The following is an 18,575-nucleotide window of genomic DNA, read 5'->3' as shown; positions in this document are numbered from 1 at the left end:
ATCCTCCCAACTCAGCCTTCTGAGTAGCTGGGACCACAGGTGCCCACCACCATGTCCAGCTAATTTTTGTATTTTTTGTAAAGATGGGATTTTGCCATGTTGCCCAAGCTGGTCTCAAACTCCTGAGCTCAAGCAATCCTCCCACTTCTGCCTCCTAAATTATTGGGATTACAGGTGTGAACCACGAAGCCAGGGCACTTGCCTCAGCTTCTTCCTCTTAGGTCGACATTCTGCCCAGAGCGAACTAACTTTTGCTTTGCTCCCTAAAATGAGGGTTACACCAGACTCCCTGTTTTGGAATGACCGTAGTATAACTGCAATGATTCATGTTATTCAAAATGTAATGGGGTTATTGGGGCTCAGCAACCAATACCCCAAAATATGGAGCTTTGACATGCTGACAGTTCTCAGAAGTTGCCTCAAAATCAAAGTCCCTTTAACCTTGTCTCGTTTCCACCTCTCCACCAAGCACAGAGAGGGACTCTCTCCATAGGAATTTCCTTATCTGACCAAGAAAGCCTCTTTCCAAAAGGTACAGGCTCAGTGGCTCATGCCTGTAATCCCAGCTCTTTGGGAGGAGGCAGGAGGATTGTCTGAGGCCAGGAGTTTGAGACGAGCCTGGCCAACATGGTGAAACTCCGTCTCTACTAAAAATACAAAAATTAGCCGGGCATGGCGGCAGGTGCCTGTAATCCCAGCTACTAGGGAGGCTGCGGCACAAGACTCACTTGAACCCAGGAAGTAGAGGTTGCAGTGAGCCAAGATCGTGCCACTGCACCGCAGCCTGGGCAAGGGAATGAGATTCTATCTCAAAAAAGAAGAAAGAAAGAAAGAAAGAAAAAGAAAGAAAGAAAGAAAAGAAAGAAAAGAAAGAAAGAAAGAAAGAAAGAAAGAAAGAAAGAAAGAAAGAAAGAAGGAAAGAAGGAAAGAAGGAAAGAAGGAAAGAAGGAAAGAAGGAAAGAAGGAAAGAAGGAAAGAAGGAAAGAAGGAAAGAAGGAAAGAGAGAAAGAGAGAAAGAGAGAAAGAGAGAAAGAGAGAAAGAAAGAAAGAAAGAGAGAGAGAGAGAGAAAGAAAGAAAGAAAGAAAGAAAGAAAGAAAGAAAGAAAGAAAGAAAGAAAGAAAGGAAGGAAGGAAGGAAGGAAGGAAAGAAAGGAAAGAAAGGAAGGAAGGAAAGGGAAGGAAAGAAAGAAGGAAAGGAAAGGGAAGGAAGGAAGGAAGGAAGGGAGGGAGGGAGGGAGGGAAAGCTTCCTTCCAAAAGAAATGCAATTGTCCTAAACACTTTCCCTAGGGATCTCATCAAATTACCAGGAAAGATCAACCACTAGAGAAGAGACTGGGAGTGATCATCATGCCCAGATAGACTTTTCATTTATTCTTCTGAAGGCAGCTCCAAGAGTTCATCCGGGGGATTTTACCTGATTGTTCCTATGCAGCTCCATCCCTCACTTTCCCATGTCTGCCTCCCACTTGCTAGGTCTATTCATTCTCCCTAATGATTTATTGCTGCTCATAACAATCATCTACATTCTCCATATCCCCACTTCCCTATGAAAGAGGGTACATACAGCCAGGCATGGTGGCTCACTCCTGTTACCCCAGTGCTTTGGGGAGGCCAAAGGCCAAGGCACAGGATTGCTTGCGGCCAGGAGTTAGATGCTATCATGAGCTATGGTCTCACCACTGTACTCCAGCGTGGGCAACATAGCAAGACCCCATCTCTACAAAAACTTTTTTAAAATTAGCCTGGCATGGTGTCGAGTATGTTTAGTCCCAGGTACTCAGAAGGATGAGGCAGGAGGATTACTTGAACCCAGAAGTTTGAGGTTACAGTGAGCTAGGATCTCCCCATTGCACTCAGGTACAGGCAACAAAGAGAACCTGTTTCAAAAGGGGAAAAAAAAAAAAAAGAAAAGAAGATTTTATATGCCTTTTCTCCTATTAATCTTACTTGTATTAGTTGATTTTCAGCAAACCTTCAGAGGGTGAAGGGACAGTTTTCTTTTGGTCTTTGTGGGATATACTCATTTATACCATTTTATTTTCAATCAAATACATTAGCTTCTGAGAGAAGACAGCAACACTAACAGGGGAAAATGAAGCAAGTCAGTATCAGGGTTTCCAGGGACGGTAAATTAGAATTCAAAAGATAGCTCAAAAAATAAATCAAGAAAGAGCTATGAAAATTATACCTCTGGCCGGGCGCGGTGGCTCAAGCCTGTAATCCCAGCACTTTGGGAGGCCGAGACGGGCGGATCACGAGGTCAGGAGATCGAGACCATCCTGGCTAACACGGTGAAACCCTGTCTCTACTAAAAAATACAAAAACTAGCCAGGCGAGGTGGCGGGCGCTTGTAGTCCCAGCTACTTGGGAGGCTGAGGCAGGAGAATGGCGTAAACCCGGGAGGCGGAGCTTGCAGTGAGCTGAGATCCGGCCACTGCACTCCAGCCCGGGTGACAGAGCGAGACTCCGTCTCAAAAAAAAAAAAAAAGAAAAGAAAATTATACCTCTATGTAAAGTGTCAACCTAAAAGGAAGAAGTTGAGGCCAAATTAACATCGAGTTTATCTGGGCCAAGTTTGAGGACTGCAGCCTAGGACACACTTCCAAGTTGCCTTGGTGAATGCTCTGGAAAACAAGAAACTCAAGTTCTCAGAAGAGGCTGTTTGTCAGGAATTCTCATGGGCTTACAGCAATAACATTGATTAGTGATTGGCTATACACTTTTGAAGTATAAGGTATACTGCATTTTATCACTACTTGGTGTCAGTTAGTCTAGTGCCCACATAGCAAGTAGCTTCAAGAGGTAATTAATTAGCTCAAACAAGAGTGATAAGACCTGTAATCCCAGCACTTTGGGAGGCCAAGGCGGGCGGATCACAAGGTCAGGAGATCAAGACCATCCTGGCTAACCTGGTGAAACCCTGTCTCTACTAAAAATACAAAAAAATTAGCCAGGCGTGGTGGTGGGTGCCTGTAGTCCCAGTTACTCGGTAGGCTGAGGCAAGAGAATGGCGAGAACCCAGGAGGCGGAGCTTACAGTGAGTCAAGATCATGCCACTACACTCTAGCCTGGGTGACAGAGCGAGACTCCGTCTCAAAAAAAAAAAAAAAAGAGTGATAAAAGACTGCTGTTTCACTCCAATGCTTCTCTGGGCCTGACAATTTTTTTTTTCTTGAGACAGTCTCACTTTGTTGCCCAGGCTACAGTACAGTGGCATGACCTCGGCTCACTGCAACCTCCACCTCCAGAGTTCAAGTGATTCTCATGCCTCAGCCTCCCGAATACCTAGGATTACAGGCGCATGCCACCTTGCCCAGCTAATTTTTGTATTTTTAGTAGAGACAGAGTTTTGCCATGTTGGCCAGGCTGGTCTTGAACTCCTTGCCTCAAGCGATTCTCCCACCTCAGCCTCCCAAAGTGTTGGAATTACAGGTGTGAGCCACCACACCCAGCCTTGGCCTGATAATTTAAAGGGGCTCACATTCCTCAGATAAAAAGTTTATTTTCTTTTTTTCTCCCCACGAAAGTATGACTAGGACAGGTAAGAACACCCAAGATTCCATAAAACATTAAGGAACTAGAGGGTAGGGGCACAGTAACAAAGAGTACATGAAAATGAAACTGATACAAGGATCAATAAATTCACCTTTAGACGACTGGAGTCCAGCCGCAGGGCTGACAGTAATGGATCCAGAGATTCAAACTCTGCAAGAACATGGCTGTAGGACTCTGGTATCACTGGCACAAAAGTCATTTAGCCAGAAAGCTGAAACTTGTTGAATGATAGATACAGTATTCCTTACCTGAATAAAATCCACAAAAATATAATTTAAGAAGCCCTCCATTCATTTAACATGCATTTAACAAATACGTGGGGAACATAATGAAACATGAGAAAGTCCCCACTATACAGGTACTTAGAAAGAAAACACATACAGGTAACATTGTATGTCACGGTGTGTTGACATTGTGTCATTCCCTGACTCTAAAACTCCCAGAGTAGCAGGTACAGATTCTCAAGGCCCTCCATAATCCTATCCCCCTCTATTATCTAACAGTGTGAGTAAGCAGAATAGGCAGAGTAGGATTTAGGAAAATTGGCCTATCTCCTCTGAGGCAAAACAGTAACCCTGCTGCTGTATTTCTATGAGTAGTAAATCTTCTGTCTTTAGGACTCTTTCATTAAAATGCAATCTTCCATAAAGGTCTCAACTTATTAAGTGTTATCAGCAAACCCTACAGTTATCAGCTAACAATTTAACAGTGCTTAATAGGAATAGGCCACTAGACTTCTCTCTCCAACCTAGCAGGTGCTTAGTAAGTGAGGTGAATGAATGAACAGATCTAAGTGAGAAGGTATAGGGAAATAGAGCACAAAGAAAAATAAAGAGCTGCAACAAAAGAGACTAGATAGGACAGAACAGGGATAAGAATGCAAGGTAACAAATGCCAAATAACCAGGGAGGACTTTGTAAAGTAACACAAGAGTTTTTGTGTTCACCTACTCTCAAATGCACTTTTATGTCCAATTGCAGCAATCTCAAGAAAAAAAGAAAAGAAAATTCTCCCCATAAATTACAACTTTTCTCAATCACTTGTTACCTGCCAAATTTAGAAAGCAAATTAATACAACAGAAAAATTCATAAACTGTTTATATATTCTCGTTTTTTGTTCATGCTTTATGTTTTTGACTTTTTTCCCAGAAACATATATATTCAATCACTCATTTATTCAACAGATTTGTACTGAGCACCCACCTAAGTGCCAGCCATTATTCTAGGTCCTAGATATGATAAAGTTCTAACCCTCAAAGAACATACTTTCTAGTGGCAAAACGAAGACTATAATGTTTTTTATTGCACACATATAACACAATCTGATTTTCTGCTAGTAACACTGTTCCTAATACAGCTTGACCTCTGCAAGGAGAACGATGTTCAGGAAAAAAAAAAAAAGTTTTCACATGCCTGTACTCAAAATATTTGAGAATTATTGATCTAAGAAAATCTTCCCTCATTCTTTTCACTCATTCATTTTATTCAGTACCTAGTAAAGTATCAGGCACAGTGGTAAAAAAAGACGAGTAAAATAATTCCAGAAGTCAGTCAGTTTATAATAGAGAGAAAAAGACAAATAACACACACACACACACACACACACACACACACACACACATCTTATGAGGGAAACATAAGCAAACTGCTTTGTTAGAACTTTACAGGACAGAGAGATCACACTGAATTACAGCGAACCGAAGAAAACTCTCTAAGGAAAGTAGTACTGATGCTGACTACGCTTTTATCTCAAGGAAAAGGGAAAGGGTAGCAGGTAGGGCAGCAACGTGCAAATATATAGAGAAGAAAAAAATGCAGAATATACTAGGAGCATACAAATTTAGTCTTTGACTGAAACATAGGATACAAGCAATGGAATAACGAAAGACAAAGCTGGAATCATAATTTGGGCCCAAGTTACAAAACACTTTGAATTTCAAACCAAAGAGCCTGCACTTAACTTGGCAGGCAACAGAAAGGAACTGAAGAATTTGGTGTTGGGAGGTCGCATAATTTCTGTAAAGTGCTGTGGGTGGTTAGACGCTAGAAAACAAAGATTTGAGAAAAGGGGTGGGCGGTATGAAAATGAGGATAAAACATTTCACTTACTCAAGAAGTCTGGTGGAAAAGGAGAAAACCTCTCTGGACTTTATTATTGGGGAGACTCTTCAACAGATTTGTAGGTAGTAGCTAAAAGTAGACTCTAAAACAAAAGGGACTGAAAATACAAGAAAAACACAGTACAGGATCCAAGAGATGGAAAGGAATGATAATATCATAGTGTCTCCTCTACGTGTGATCTTGAAAGAAACTCCAAAGTAGATATGTCATTTTGCCTTAATCTCGGTGAAAAGAGAATGTCCTGCAAGTTATAATATAATGGGGGTGGGGGTGGGGTGGGGAGGGGAACACACCTAGTAAGTTCTACTGAAAAGAAAAAAAGAATTTAACGGAAATGAGAACTGACAATAAAAACAGCATAAGCAATGCCAATTCTCAGAGAAGCTGCTGGATGACAGTGTTAAACCAACTCTAACTTTACGCATTTATGTTTACTCTCCCTGAAATGACTGCTTCCCCTCCAGATCTTCTTACCCAAATGTATCCAGCTTTCAAGATCCCACATGAGCCCTACTTCCTAGAATTCTCAACATGGAGACAGGTTCATAGGTAATTCAGTGAACATGTCCACCTAATTCAGAAATTAGTTTTGCCCTAGGTCCCCGAACACTTTCAGCAATGGAAAGAAATCACTCACTCTCATGAAGCTGCCAACTCCAGTCCTCCACAGGGCTCACTGTTAAAAGGTTCTTTTTAATACTGTGCTGAAGCCTGATCACTTATAGCTCTACCATTATTCCTATTTGTATGTAGCTTCTATAGTTGAAGGGAATGAGCTGTCTCTTTCCAAAACAATCCTTCTGTATTTCAAAAGTCTTATCAGGTCTTCTAAAAATTTAACATTCCCAGTTCCTCCATCACTCCTGACATGACATTTTCCAACCCTCTGTTCCAGTCAACTTTCTACAGAGGTACTTTAGTTTGTCTAAAAATGAGGTGCCTAGTGCTGAGCATAATACTCCTTAAGCAGTTGGATGAGCCCAGAATAGAGTAGAAACACTAACTTCCTGGATCTAGACACTAAGTTTCTATATTACAACCTAAAATAGTATTAGTTGTGTTTAAGTGGCCGTGTTACACCGTTGATTCAACAGAGCAAGTGGTCAACTAAAACCCAAAGAAATTGTTTACATAAACAAAATCTTCTTAGCCAGTAGCTACATATAGTAGAACTGAGCTCAAATTGAAAGCTGCTATTAATCAAATGCAACAATGGATACAAAAAGTACCTAGAAATGTACAAACAGTATAAACAGGAACAGCAGAATGCTGATAATTGCCCAAGTTGTGTTAAGTGTACATGAGGGTTCATTTTATTATCCTACTTTTGTCTACGTTTGAAATTTTCCACAATAAAGTTTTAAAAGTATGTACTTAATACTGTACAAGCCTTCAATAGCTCTATTTCTTCATTTCCCATCTTAACCTCTCTCCTATTTCCAACTACATTGGACTCAACTCTTTTTTTTCTCTTTCATTCTATAAACTTGCTGTGCCTCCATGGTTTAAAACATGATGTTTATGGAATCTTCCCCCATTTACCAAAACCCTATCTTTCTGCAAAGCTGAGTTTAAATGTTACTTCTGTGAAGTGACTCTACCAAAAACTAAGAACATACAAGTTGACGCAAATGCTTAACCAAAATAAATGAAACAACTTTTGGAAGACTGGCTTGCCCAAGGACCACAGAGCTCATCAATGGTATATCTGAGATTAGAATACACGTCTCCTGAATCCAAATCTCATCATCTTCCCATTATCGTAAAATAGTTCAGTGTTTGTTGCTCACACATCAAATGCAAATATGTTCTCTTTTGCCCCAGTAGGTGCGTGGAAGAAAAGACGAGAAAGAAATACGAGAGCAAAAATTGAAGAAATGAGAAGGAGAAGTTGCCGACTGTCTCATTTTCACAAGGGGATCTTTCTAAGAAGAAATGATCAGAAAACAACTCTCTGCCTCAGACAGACAAATGGCGACTGACTCATTCATACATTCATTCATTCAACATTCGAGTGCCTTCTATGTTCCAGGACCTGAACACACCGCTAGAGACACAAGGATGAACAAAATACAATCCCTGCCCACAAAAAGTTCCTTGCCTAGTGGAACTACTACCTCTTTAACAGCAGTAACTTTAATATCTTGAGATCTCTTGAGAGGAGACCCAGTAACCAATTTTCAAAGCCAGGCTCACAGACCAGCAGCCCGGAGGTCCCAACCCAGCTCCACCACATCCAGGCCAGTACCTCGCAGCTCTCAGTGGATCGGATCTTGGCTTCCGACTTAGCGCCGGGGAATTCACCGCCCACTAACAGCAGAACATGCACTTCAGTCTCACCTCCCGTTCCTCCCCTTCCTTGCTGACGTCATCCAGGAGAGCCGCGGACCCGAGACAACGCTACTAACGGCACTTCCTCATCACGTGACGGGTCACGCCCCCTGCTTGCGCGTAGTCCCTCCCCCTCAGGTCGCGATCGCGATTACGCTCTCTACGGCTTGGAGCCGGAGGGCCGTTGCGGGCTGAAGACACGGCGCCGACTGGAACCAGAGGAGCTCTAGGCCAAATGGTTGGGCCGGCCAGGATCCCAGGACCCTTCGCCGCTCGAAACCGGAGAGAGGAAACGAAACAGGCGGGAAACCGTGGGGGAGGGAGGGAACTAGCGGAAGGTGTCATGGCGGCCGCGCTCTTGAGTCACGTGCCTAGGGCCCGCCTTGCTACTTCCGGTCACGTGCCCTCGGACTCCTCGCAGCCAGCGATGGAGCCGAGACCCCCCAGTAACAGAGGCGGTGGCAACTCCTGCAGCCACTGGGTTTCAGCTTCTTCCCAGCAGCGGCTCTAAGAAGCGCAGCGGAACTCGACCAGATCCAACCCAGTTAGTTACTTCCTGTCTGGAGTTGTGGCTTCCACCTGGTAAGTTTAGACCGAAGAATGCGGGCGGGTGGGTGGGTCGGCGGGTGAGGATCTGACAGGCCTGGGGGCCGCAGGACGGCGTGGATTCTACCCCTTTTCCCAGCGTCGCTGTCGGCGTCCTCCCAACGCCCAAGCCTACCGTCTTGTTTGCCCTTACCCCGAGGCGAGGAAGAGGCGACCCCCAATCTACTTGTCTAAAGGAAGCCTGCTCTTCCACTGAGAGCAGGTTTACCCAAAGCCAGGATCAGATTTGGCTTATGAGAATGAAGTGGAGGCCTCTCCCAGACAGAGAAGCCCTTCCCGTCAGGAAATGTGCTGTTGGGTCTGGTATTCTGTAAGAGAAAAGCTCTCACCTTGGTGTCTGCACACCTTTTGCTTCCACCTGTCAATCTTACCTCTCTTAAAAACCTTCTTAACACATGGGCCAGTCCACACATTCCTAGTTTTGGTCATTTGGTTGTGGTGAAATGATGAAAAATAGACCGTGAGTACCTGGATATATACATAATTGTTTTGTATATCCCCCAGTGTTCTCAAAGGCCAAATTGAATAAGGAGGTGACTTTTTTTTTTTTTTTTTTTTTTTAAAGAGACACGGTCTTGCTCTGTCGTCCTGGCTGGAATGCAGTGCCGTGATAATAGCTCACTGTAACCTCGAATTCCTGGGCTCAAGCGATTCTCCTGCCTAGACCTCCCAAAGCGCTAGAATTATAGGCATGAGCCACAGTGCCTGGCCCCAAATGACTCCTAAACTCTCCTTTTAGCGTCAGTAAAATGGGGACGGGGAAAGGAGGTATAAAAAATACACCTTTTGTCCATTCGAAGACCAGGTCTTAAAAACAAACAAAAAAAACCAACAGTGGTTTGAATGAAATATGCTTTGCAGTGAGTATTGACTCCATACAAACCAATATCCAGACTTGTGATTTTCAAACGTTTTAAAGGAGTGGAACAATTTCTCCCCATGAATTTTTACCTGGAACCCAATATATAAAAAGCAGCATGCTCTGGTGGAACTAAGTTTAAGAGAGCCAGGCCCCACCACTCCACTTCGCCTATATCCTAGAGGCATCTCCTTGGAACACAGTTTGAAAACCACTGAACTGGACTTAGGTAATTAAGCCAAAGTTGCCAAACTTAAGATTTTTTAGAAGACAAAACCAGCCGGGCGCGGTGGCTCACGCCTGTAATCCCAGCACTTTGGGAGGCCAAGGCGGGCGGATCATGAGGTCAGGAGATCGAGACCATCCTGGCTAACACGGTGAAACCCCGTCTCTACTAAAAATACAAAACAATCTAGCCGGGCGTGGTGGCGGGTCCCTGTAGTCCCAGCTACTCCGGAGGCTGAGGCGGGAGAATGGCGTGAACCCGGGAGGCAGAGCTTGCAGTGAGCAAGCTGGAGTCACTGCACTCCAGCCTGGGCAACAGAGGGAGACTCCCTGTCAAAAAAAAGACAAGACCAGAGCAGTTGAGATGGAGAGGTCACAACCGCAGGGAAGGTAACCTCTAGTAGCAGACCTTTGGCTCACAGAAGGACTAGACTCTGGACAGAACTTTGTACCTGTTAGTAGGCTTAAGCCCCTCATTCAGAAAGGAGAAAAAAGAGATGGTCTGCTATCCTCACTCAGTCGACTTTTTTTTTTTTTTTTTCCTGAGACGGAGTTTTGCCCTTGTTGCCCAGGCTGGAGTGCAATGGCGCGATCTCGGCTTACTGCAGCCTCCACCTCCCGGGTTCAAGGGCTTCTCCTGCCTCTGCCTCCTGAGTGGCTGGGACCGAGGCGCATGCCACCACGCCTGGCTAATTTTTGTATTTTTAGTAGAGACGGGATTTCACTATGTTGACCAGGCCACTCAGCCGACTTGTAGCAGTGCAGCAGATTGGTACGTTTGAGTCTCTCCTAAGTAATATTAAATGCACATTGCGGTACAAATGTGGGGGAAAAAAAGCAAATTCAGAGAGGTCTTTTGAAAAATACTAGGAAAATTGGTGCAGTGTGCGAGAAGAATCAGTTAAAAGTAGTGAAGCCGGCTACCAGGGACCAGCACCAGTCCTCGATTGTGAATGCTTCCTGTGTGTACTGCTCTCAAGGCTTGTAACTTCTTGCTGGTACCGTGTGTCCTGCCCTCTGATAACCTGCTTCTCTATGCTATTTTATTCCCTACCATCAGAATGTTTTCTGGCATCCCTTGAGCTTTCCTAGCGTTTTGGCTACCATTTATCTCTGCCTTATGGATACTGCTGATAGAGATGTCTTTGCGCCCTTCCTTTCTCTTTCCTGCTTTCAGGGTGGCAGTATCAACCATTGACCTAGTAGTTCCTCTTTTCACCACTTTGATTACCAACTGATTACTCTTCTCTCAATTTTGGTAATATGCTTTTGTCAGCATGCAGTATTAGTAGATATGAGCATATTTTCCTCTGTCATGCATCTCTGTAGCATTTTCCTCCTCCTGCCTCTTCCCTGCACTGCTGTAAAATGTGCAAGTGCTCAGTCCTAAAATTGCCACATCAGTTATTCTCCTTAATATCTTCCTTGTCTGTGAAATTATCCTTAAAACAGTACATTTTGGTCACTCTTTGCATACTTACAAAGTTATTCCCTTTAATGCTGAATTGTTAAAATACTTTTGGATTGCTTGATGGCAAGCGGCATTCCAAATCTCCGTTTTTGTATGCTGGCAGATGTAACAGTGCTCTCTAGTAATCCTCCTTTCAGAGGATGATTTGTCTTTCACTTGTTGCTCCCTATCTCCTCTCCTCCATTTATCTCTTGCACATTGGAAAAGGGGGTGTAGGTAATGGAAATGCAGAGGTGCAGTAATGTAAAGGTTTGTGTTCAGCCAGTTCAAATTCTTCCCTATCACTGTTCCCTTTTAAGTGCAAGATCCAGTTATTAGAATCTCTATGAGAAATGATACATTGATCTGTGAATTAAGAACTATAGTGGTTCTTGGAGTTTAGGCAAGGATGTATATGCAGAGGTTTCGTCTTATGTCTTACCAAAAGATTGTATTCTTTTAACAGCAAGATCTTAAATGATGTCATTGATATTTCTTGGACTCTTCCTGTAGGCCAAACACTGTATTACTGAGTGCCGTGTTACAGAGAACCCAATATATGTGGCCTCTGCACTCCCTTATGAAGCTTGAAATCTGTCAGGGGATGTATACATTAAAAGAATTACATTAAAAATTATTTTGTAGTAAGTGCCATGAAGAAAATAATAGGAGACTTTAACCTGGTAACTTTAGCTTAACATAGACTAAAAAAAAAATGAGTGAAAGTTAGCCAGTTGATGGGAAAGGAAGAGAATGTACAAAGGCTCAGAGCAAGGTATATGAATTTAGATTCAGACAAATACATTTTTAACTGCAAATAAATTAATGCCTTTACTAGAGATGTTGCTAAGTAAAGAAGATATTTAAATAAAGAAGTCTTATGACAGACTGTTTCATAAAGTAAGTAGTCTTTTAGTAAAGCCAGATCTTCTTTGACCTGATCTGTTTAAATGTAGCCTACACCAATAATTTTCATGAATTTCTATGACTCTTATAGCGTTCTCCTGGGAAGAAGTGTTTGCCACTCAAGGAATACACTCAAGAAAAACCTGGAAATCACAGAAGGCATTGTAAGATAGCTCCAGTGATTCTATTAAACCTCCTGAAATTGGTCTTTGAACAATTTAGAGGTGCTACAGATGACCAGGAAAATTTACCAAGCAAATTAGCTGTGAGACAGTTGATCAGTTATGCCCAATGTTCAGTAATTTATCTCAGATTTATTTCTTAAAAGTTCCCCATAAATGAATTTTGATATAAATGGTTTTATATGTTATATATAAGAGGATATGGCTGGGTGCAGTGGCTCACGCCTGTAATCCCAGCACTTTGGGAGGCTGAGGCGGGCAGAGCACCTGAGGTCAGGAGTTTGAGACCAGCCTGGCCAAAATGGCAAAACCCCATCTCTACTAAAAATAGAAAAATTAGTGAGGCGTGGTGGCACGTGCCTGTAATCCCACCTATTTGGGAGACTGAGGCAAGAGAATCACTTGGACCTGGAGGGTGGAGGTTGGAGTAAGCTGAAATGATGCCACTGTATTCCAGCCTGGGTGACAGAGCAAGACTCCTTCTCAAAAAAAAAAATAAAAGTTATGTTTTTCCCAGTTGATATAGTCAGTTCTAATATATTCTCTACTTTGCAGTTTCTCTGTCTTCATGCATTTTTTACCTTCTCAACTCAGAAAGGTTTTTGTATTATTTTCCAATGCTAAAACTTTATTTGTGCCTGTAAGCCCAGTTAATTGGAGACTTGCTCTATCAGCTGTCCTTGCTCATTGCTTTTCTTCCAACTACTGACATACTTAAAATTATCCTGCTTAAGTAGGATAATGAGGTATCAACATACTTAAAATTATCTGCCAACTTCCCCCTCAAATCCTCCCCTCTCATCTTTCTTAGATTTTAATTCATTTTTCTGAAAACATATGTTTCCTAATTTGTATGGTTTGCAGTCCCGTTTCATATTCTACAGTGGGCTTTTTAAAATATGTTCTCTAACTCCCAACTTCAAGTGATCCACCTGCCTCAAAACCCAATCTCTACTAAAAAAAAAAAAAAAAAAAAAAAATACAAAAATTAGCTGGGCGTGGTGGCTGGTGCTTATAATCCCAGCTAGTTGGCCAGCTGAGGCAGAAGAATTGCATAGTTACATGTTTATTATAAAGAATACTAGAAAATTAATGTTAAAATATTTCAACTAATGATTTCATACGTTATAAAATTTCCTTTCATAAATTAGTTTAAAAGTACAAGTGATACACCTGCATTACAGAAATTGAAAATAATAAACTATTGAAAATGAAAACACTGTTTTCAAATTCTCACACTAGCACCCCTAACACTTTCCTGGGTTACCTTATAAACATTTGGTTTGATAAAGAAGAAACTCTTGGGAAGACATTTTTTTTTTTAATAACTGCTTTAGTATAAAATACATATTTTTTATAGATCAGAAAAGAGAACATTTAAATCATCTGTATTTTTATCACCCATAGATAATCACTATTAAATTTGGTGTCTGTCCCTTCAGTCGCATATATTTTCAGAGTGACATAGTGGAATTTCAAGGACAGACTGACCCAGATTCAAACCCACTTCTGCTGCTTCCCTGATGCTTTAAGAAAGCATCTTGATTTCTCAGACCCAGGTTCCTTATGTACAAAATGTAACTAATAATAGAACCTACCTCATGGGATTATTAACTGGGGACTGACTGAGATAATGCCTATAAGAAACTTAATCTAGCACCTGACACATTATTAAGCATTCGGTAAATTCTAGATGATGAAGAATATTATTTTGAGACAGTGTCTCACTGTCACCCAGACTGGAGTGCAGTGGCGTCATCACAGCTCCATCTCCCCAGGCTCAGGTAATCCTCCCATTTCAGCCTCCCAAGTTGCTGGGACTACAGATGTGTGCCACCAGGCCCAGCTAATTTTTATAGTTTTTGTAGGAACAGGATTTTGCTATGTTGCACGGGCTGGTCTCAAACTCCTGGTCTCAGGCAGTCTGTCCACCTCGGCTTCCCAAAGTGATGGGATTACAGACATGAGCCACCCTGCCCAGCCTAAATTTTAGATTTTTTTAAATTTAAGAATATGGGGCAGGCTGGGCATGGAGGCTCACGCGTGTAATCCCAGCACTTTGGGAGACTGAGGCAGGGGATCACGAGGTCAGGAGTTTGAGACCAGCCTGATAACATGGTGAAACCCCATCTCTACTAAAAATACAAAAATTAGCTGGCCATGGTCGCATGCGCCTGTAACCCCCAGTTACTGAGGAGCCTGAGGTAGAAGAATCACTTGAACCCGGGAGGTGGAGGTTGCAGTGAGCTAAGATCGGGCCACTGCACTCCAGCCTGGGTGACAGAGTGAGACTCCGTCTCAAAAAAAAAAAGAATATGGGGCCAGGCACGGTGGCTCATGCCTGTAATCCCAGCACTTTGGGAGGCCGAGACAGGCGGATCACCTGAGATCAGGAGTTCAAGACCAGCCTGGCCAACATGGCGAAACCCTGTCTCGACTAAAAAATACAAAAATTAGCTGGATGTGGCGGCAGGCACCTGTAATCCCACCTACTTGGGAGGCTGAGGCAGGGAGAATTGCTGGGAACTGGGAGGAAGAGATTGCAGTGAGCCAAGATCATGCCCCTGTACTCCAGGCTGGGTGACAGAATGAGACTCTGTCTCAAAAAAAAAAATATGGAATCATGCCAGGCGCGGTGGCTCACACCTGTAATCCCAGCACTTTGGGAGGCTGAGGCGGGTGGATCACTGCGCCCAGGAGTTCGAGACCAGCCTGGCTTGGAACATGGTGAAACCCCATCTCTACTAAAAATACAAGAAATTAGCCGGGCGTGGTGGCTCATGCCTGTAGTCCCAGCTATTCTGGAGGCTGAGGCAGGACAATCGCTTGAACCAAGGAGGCGGAGATTGCAGCAAGCCAAGATTGTGCTGCTGCACTCCAGCCTGGGCGACAGAGCAAGACTCCCATCTTGAAAAAAAAAAAAAAGAAGAGAATATGAAATCAAACTACCTGCTTTTTTTTTCTCTTTGTGTATCTTTTCATGTCATTAAATAGTCTTAAAACAGTTTTTTAAACTTCTAGAAGGGAAAACTCAAAGTCTTAAGACATCAAATAAGTCAGTTAAAAGATGGTATCATTTATTAAGAATTGTGATCCTTTATCGTATTTGATATGTGGATATCAAAACGGGATTGAAAGAAGACATGGAGAAATTCTCAGTGGTGAGTAAAAATCACAAAATAATGAACTTGAATGTATTTTATGATTACATTTGTGAAGTAGGTACAGATAAGGTAAGCACAACTGAAAATGAGGAAAATTGATGTTAGGGTTGTGACATTATGGAATTTTTAAAATTCCTTTTTAATTAAAAGCAGTCATCTAATCGGGCTTTATTCTAGCGTTTGCAAATGCCCACATAATGCAGACTGTCTCCACCTGCATGACTCAGCAGTACCTCACACTCATCATGTCCAGAACTGAATTCCTTATCTTCACTTTCAAATCTGCTCTTCCTTCTCATTAATTTCTGAAAATGGTACCACTGTGCTCATGTCAGTAAGGCTCAGAAATGGGGTATGGGCAAGCAACCGTGATGCTGCTTTCAGCACTTCAGCAATGTCTGTTCATTCTGCTGCTTCAGTGGTCCTTCTTGTCCCTTCCTCTCCAGTCTCTCTTGCTGCCCACAGATTAATTTCTAAAATGCAAATCACTGCCCTATTCAGAAGTCTTCAGAAGTTTTCTATTGTTTGCCACATAGGGTGGCCTTCTCCACTGTATGCCTCTATATAACCATCCAACCTCACATCCTACTGATCATCATGAACCTTATGCTGTATCCTAAGCAGACTATTCATTCCTAGAGAGTTTCAATCCATTGCCCCAAACTATTCCCTTTGTCTCTGACACCTGTTTCCCTTTACTTTCTTTGTAGAAGTTCTCTCTTCAAGACCCAATATATAACCAAACTATATATTAAAAAGAATGAACTGATACATATGCAACAATGTGGTGGATTTCAAAAAACATGTTAAGCAAAAAAACTAGAGACAAAAGGAGTACATACTGTATGATTCCTTTCATATGAAATCCTAGAACAGATAAAAACTAATCTGTGGTGATAAAAGTCAGAATAGTTGCTGAGATTGGGGAAAAGAGATTGACTTGAAGGAAACATGAGGGAATGTTCAAGGGTGACTGAAATGTTCTGTGTCTCATTTTGGGTAATTGTAAATGGGTGTGTACTGTTGTCAAAACGCATCAAACAGAATGCCTAAGACCTATGCATTTGTTGGTTTGTTAATTATATCTCAGTTTTTTTAAATGGCTTTTAAAAAATTCTGTGGCAAACATTTCTCATGGCTTTCTGAGTGAAGAAACTGCCTCCGAGTCCTAACTTGGAATATTTTTGTGTCCTTTTTGGGACTTCATGTCATAAGTAGCAACTGTCTGAGGCTGGTGGCACCAGTAGTAAAAAGAATTTGCCAGGACAATTGTAGGTAAAGAAAGGCAGGTTTATTAGAGAAAGTAGGAAAATATGTTGCAAGAAAGCAACGTGCAGATTAGCAAGCGGAGAACTGACTGCAAGGAGACAAAAGCTTCCTGGAGATTTTATAGGATGGTGCTTTTGCTGAAGAAGGTTACGTGAAGTACTGATAACACGAAGGCTGCAGTGAGCTCACTTGCATTTTTCTATCAGCTGAGGGTCTGGTTGATGAGTGGGGCACAGGAAGATTGTGAATTATTTGCACGGGAGGGCTATGTGTCCTGGACCATGAAGAAAGGCTGACTTGTAGCTTTTCTGCTTTTTCTTTTTGCTTTTCCCTGCTCCCACCAGCCTGACTCCTTTTCCCTAATCAGGACTCCACACACATTCTAATTTATATCCACTAACAAATAGTACACGTATACACACTTGCTCGCTGCACTGGAAGATCTTTGAAGGCAGAAATCAACAGACATTCATCTTTGGACAGCCCCCAGGCTCCTTGGCTCAGTACAAATTTGTTGAATAAATGTGTTCACACTGACCTATTTCCTTTCTATTTTCGGGATCGAATAGTCTGTGAAGACTTATAAAAGGGGTATCTGACTACTCATAATTGAGATAATCAACTTCAGAGAAAGCAGGGTTTCACATTTTTCCCTTGTATTTTTTATTTCTAACTCATTGTTTGAGTGAATAAGAAGTAATAATTTTTTTAATCCAGTGATTTGTTTTGTTTTGTTTTGAGACAGGGTTTCACTTTCATCCCTAGGCTGGAGTACGATGGTGTGGTCTCACCTCACTGCAACCTCTGCCTCCTGGGCTCAAGCGATTCTCCTGCATCATCCTTCCAAGTAGCTGGGACTGCAGGAGCACATCCTTGTGCCTGGCTAATTTTTGTATTTTTTGTGGGAACAGATTTCACCATGTTGCCCAGACTGGTCTCAAACTCCTGAGTTCAAGTGATCCACCTGCCTCAGCCTCCCAAAGTGCTGGGATTATAGACAGGAGCCACCGTGCCCAGCCATATTAATCTTAAGAGGTGGATGGTTTTCTGGGCACAGTGGCTCACACCTGTAATCCCAGCACTTTGGGAGGCCGAAGTGGGCAGGTCAGCTGAGGTCGAGAGTTTGAGACCAGCCTGACCAACATGGAGAAACCCTGTCTCTACTAAAAATACAAAAATAGCTGAGTGTGGTGGCGCATGCCTGTAATCCCAGCTACTCAGGAGTCTGAGGCAGGAGAATTGCTTGAACCCATGAGGCAAGGTTGTGGTGAGCTGAGATCACGCCATTGCACTCCAGCCTGGGCAACAAAAATGAAACTCCATCTCAAAAAATAAAAATAAAAAAAAGTGATGGGTTGTTTTTTTTTTTTTTTGGTAGTTTTATAATAGGAATTTCTGATTTCTATTGTTTTTAATCCCTGCCATACTCCCCTTCCTAATACTTATTTTCCCATTATGTTCAAATAGAAGTTCTCAATTATTTTGAAGAACTAATGGCAGATCCAGTATTTCATTGTTCCCATTTTATTTGTTTAGAGACAGGGTCTCACTTTGTCACCCAGGTTGGAGTACAGTGTGGTGATTATAGCTCACTGCCACCTCAAACTCCTGGGCTCAAGCAATTCTCCCACCTTGGCCTCCCATGTAGTTAGACCTATTTTTTGTACAGACAGGGTCTCACTTTGTTGACAAGGCTGGTCTCAAACTCTTGGGCTTAAGTAATATCTCCTTCCTCGGCCTCCCAAGTCACAGGGGTTACAGGTGTAAGCCACCTCACTTGGCCTGTTTTCATTCGTTTTAATCCTCGGAAAAATACTTCAGTAAAGCTTCACTTATTTGCCCAGGGCAAACGTAATTGTTAAATTATATTTTAGCCATTCCCCTGGTTACTAAAGTCATAACTTCA

General features: G+C 42.4%; 2 protein-coding genes across 18 annotated transcripts in view; one reads left to right on the top strand and one right to left on the bottom strand.

Annotated features, from left to right (window-relative positions):
* Positions 1 to 9,004, bottom strand: part of LOC105486977 (HPS5 biogenesis of lysosomal organelles complex 2 subunit 2) — a 73,942-nt gene extending 64,938 nt beyond the window's left edge. For 4 of the 14 annotated variants that reach the window (XM_071074994.1, XM_071074987.1, XM_071074991.1 and 1 more), the window contains exons 1-3: positions 7,926 to 8,070; positions 3,648 to 3,804; positions 2,506 to 2,625 (exon numbers count right to left, since the gene is read on the bottom strand). In XM_071074994.1, the coding sequence (XP_070931095.1) occupies positions 2,506 to 2,625; positions 3,648 to 3,755 (228 nt within the window). In that variant the 5' untranslated portion in view covers positions 3,756 to 3,804; positions 7,926 to 8,070. Of the gene's footprint in view, positions 1 to 1,948; positions 2,079 to 2,505; positions 2,626 to 3,647; positions 3,805 to 7,794; positions 8,119 to 8,985 lie in introns of those variants that run through there. The other 10 variants (XM_011750195.3, XM_011750200.3, XM_011750198.2 and 7 more) reach the window with 8 other exon arrangements.
* Positions 8,351 to 18,575, top strand: part of LOC105486976 (general transcription factor IIH subunit 1) — a 51,513-nt gene continuing 41,288 nt past the window's right edge. The window contains exon 1 of one of the 4 annotated variants that reach the window (XM_011750188.3): positions 8,351 to 8,590. The gene's annotated coding sequence lies outside the window, so the exon portion shown is untranslated. Of the gene's footprint in view, positions 8,591 to 9,208; positions 9,475 to 9,528; positions 9,703 to 12,194; positions 12,219 to 18,575 lie in introns of those variants that run through there. The other 3 variants (XM_011750189.3, XM_011750190.3, XM_071074998.1) reach the window with 3 other exon arrangements.

This window comes from Macaca nemestrina, chromosome 12 (assembly GCF_043159975.1).
Source record: "Macaca nemestrina isolate mMacNem1 chromosome 12, mMacNem.hap1, whole genome shotgun sequence".
In the NCBI taxonomy this organism is placed as follows: Eukaryota; Metazoa; Chordata; class Mammalia; order Primates; family Cercopithecidae; genus Macaca; species Macaca nemestrina.
Note: the sequence above shows the minus strand (reverse complement) of the source record. Positions and strands in the feature narration are given on the sequence as shown.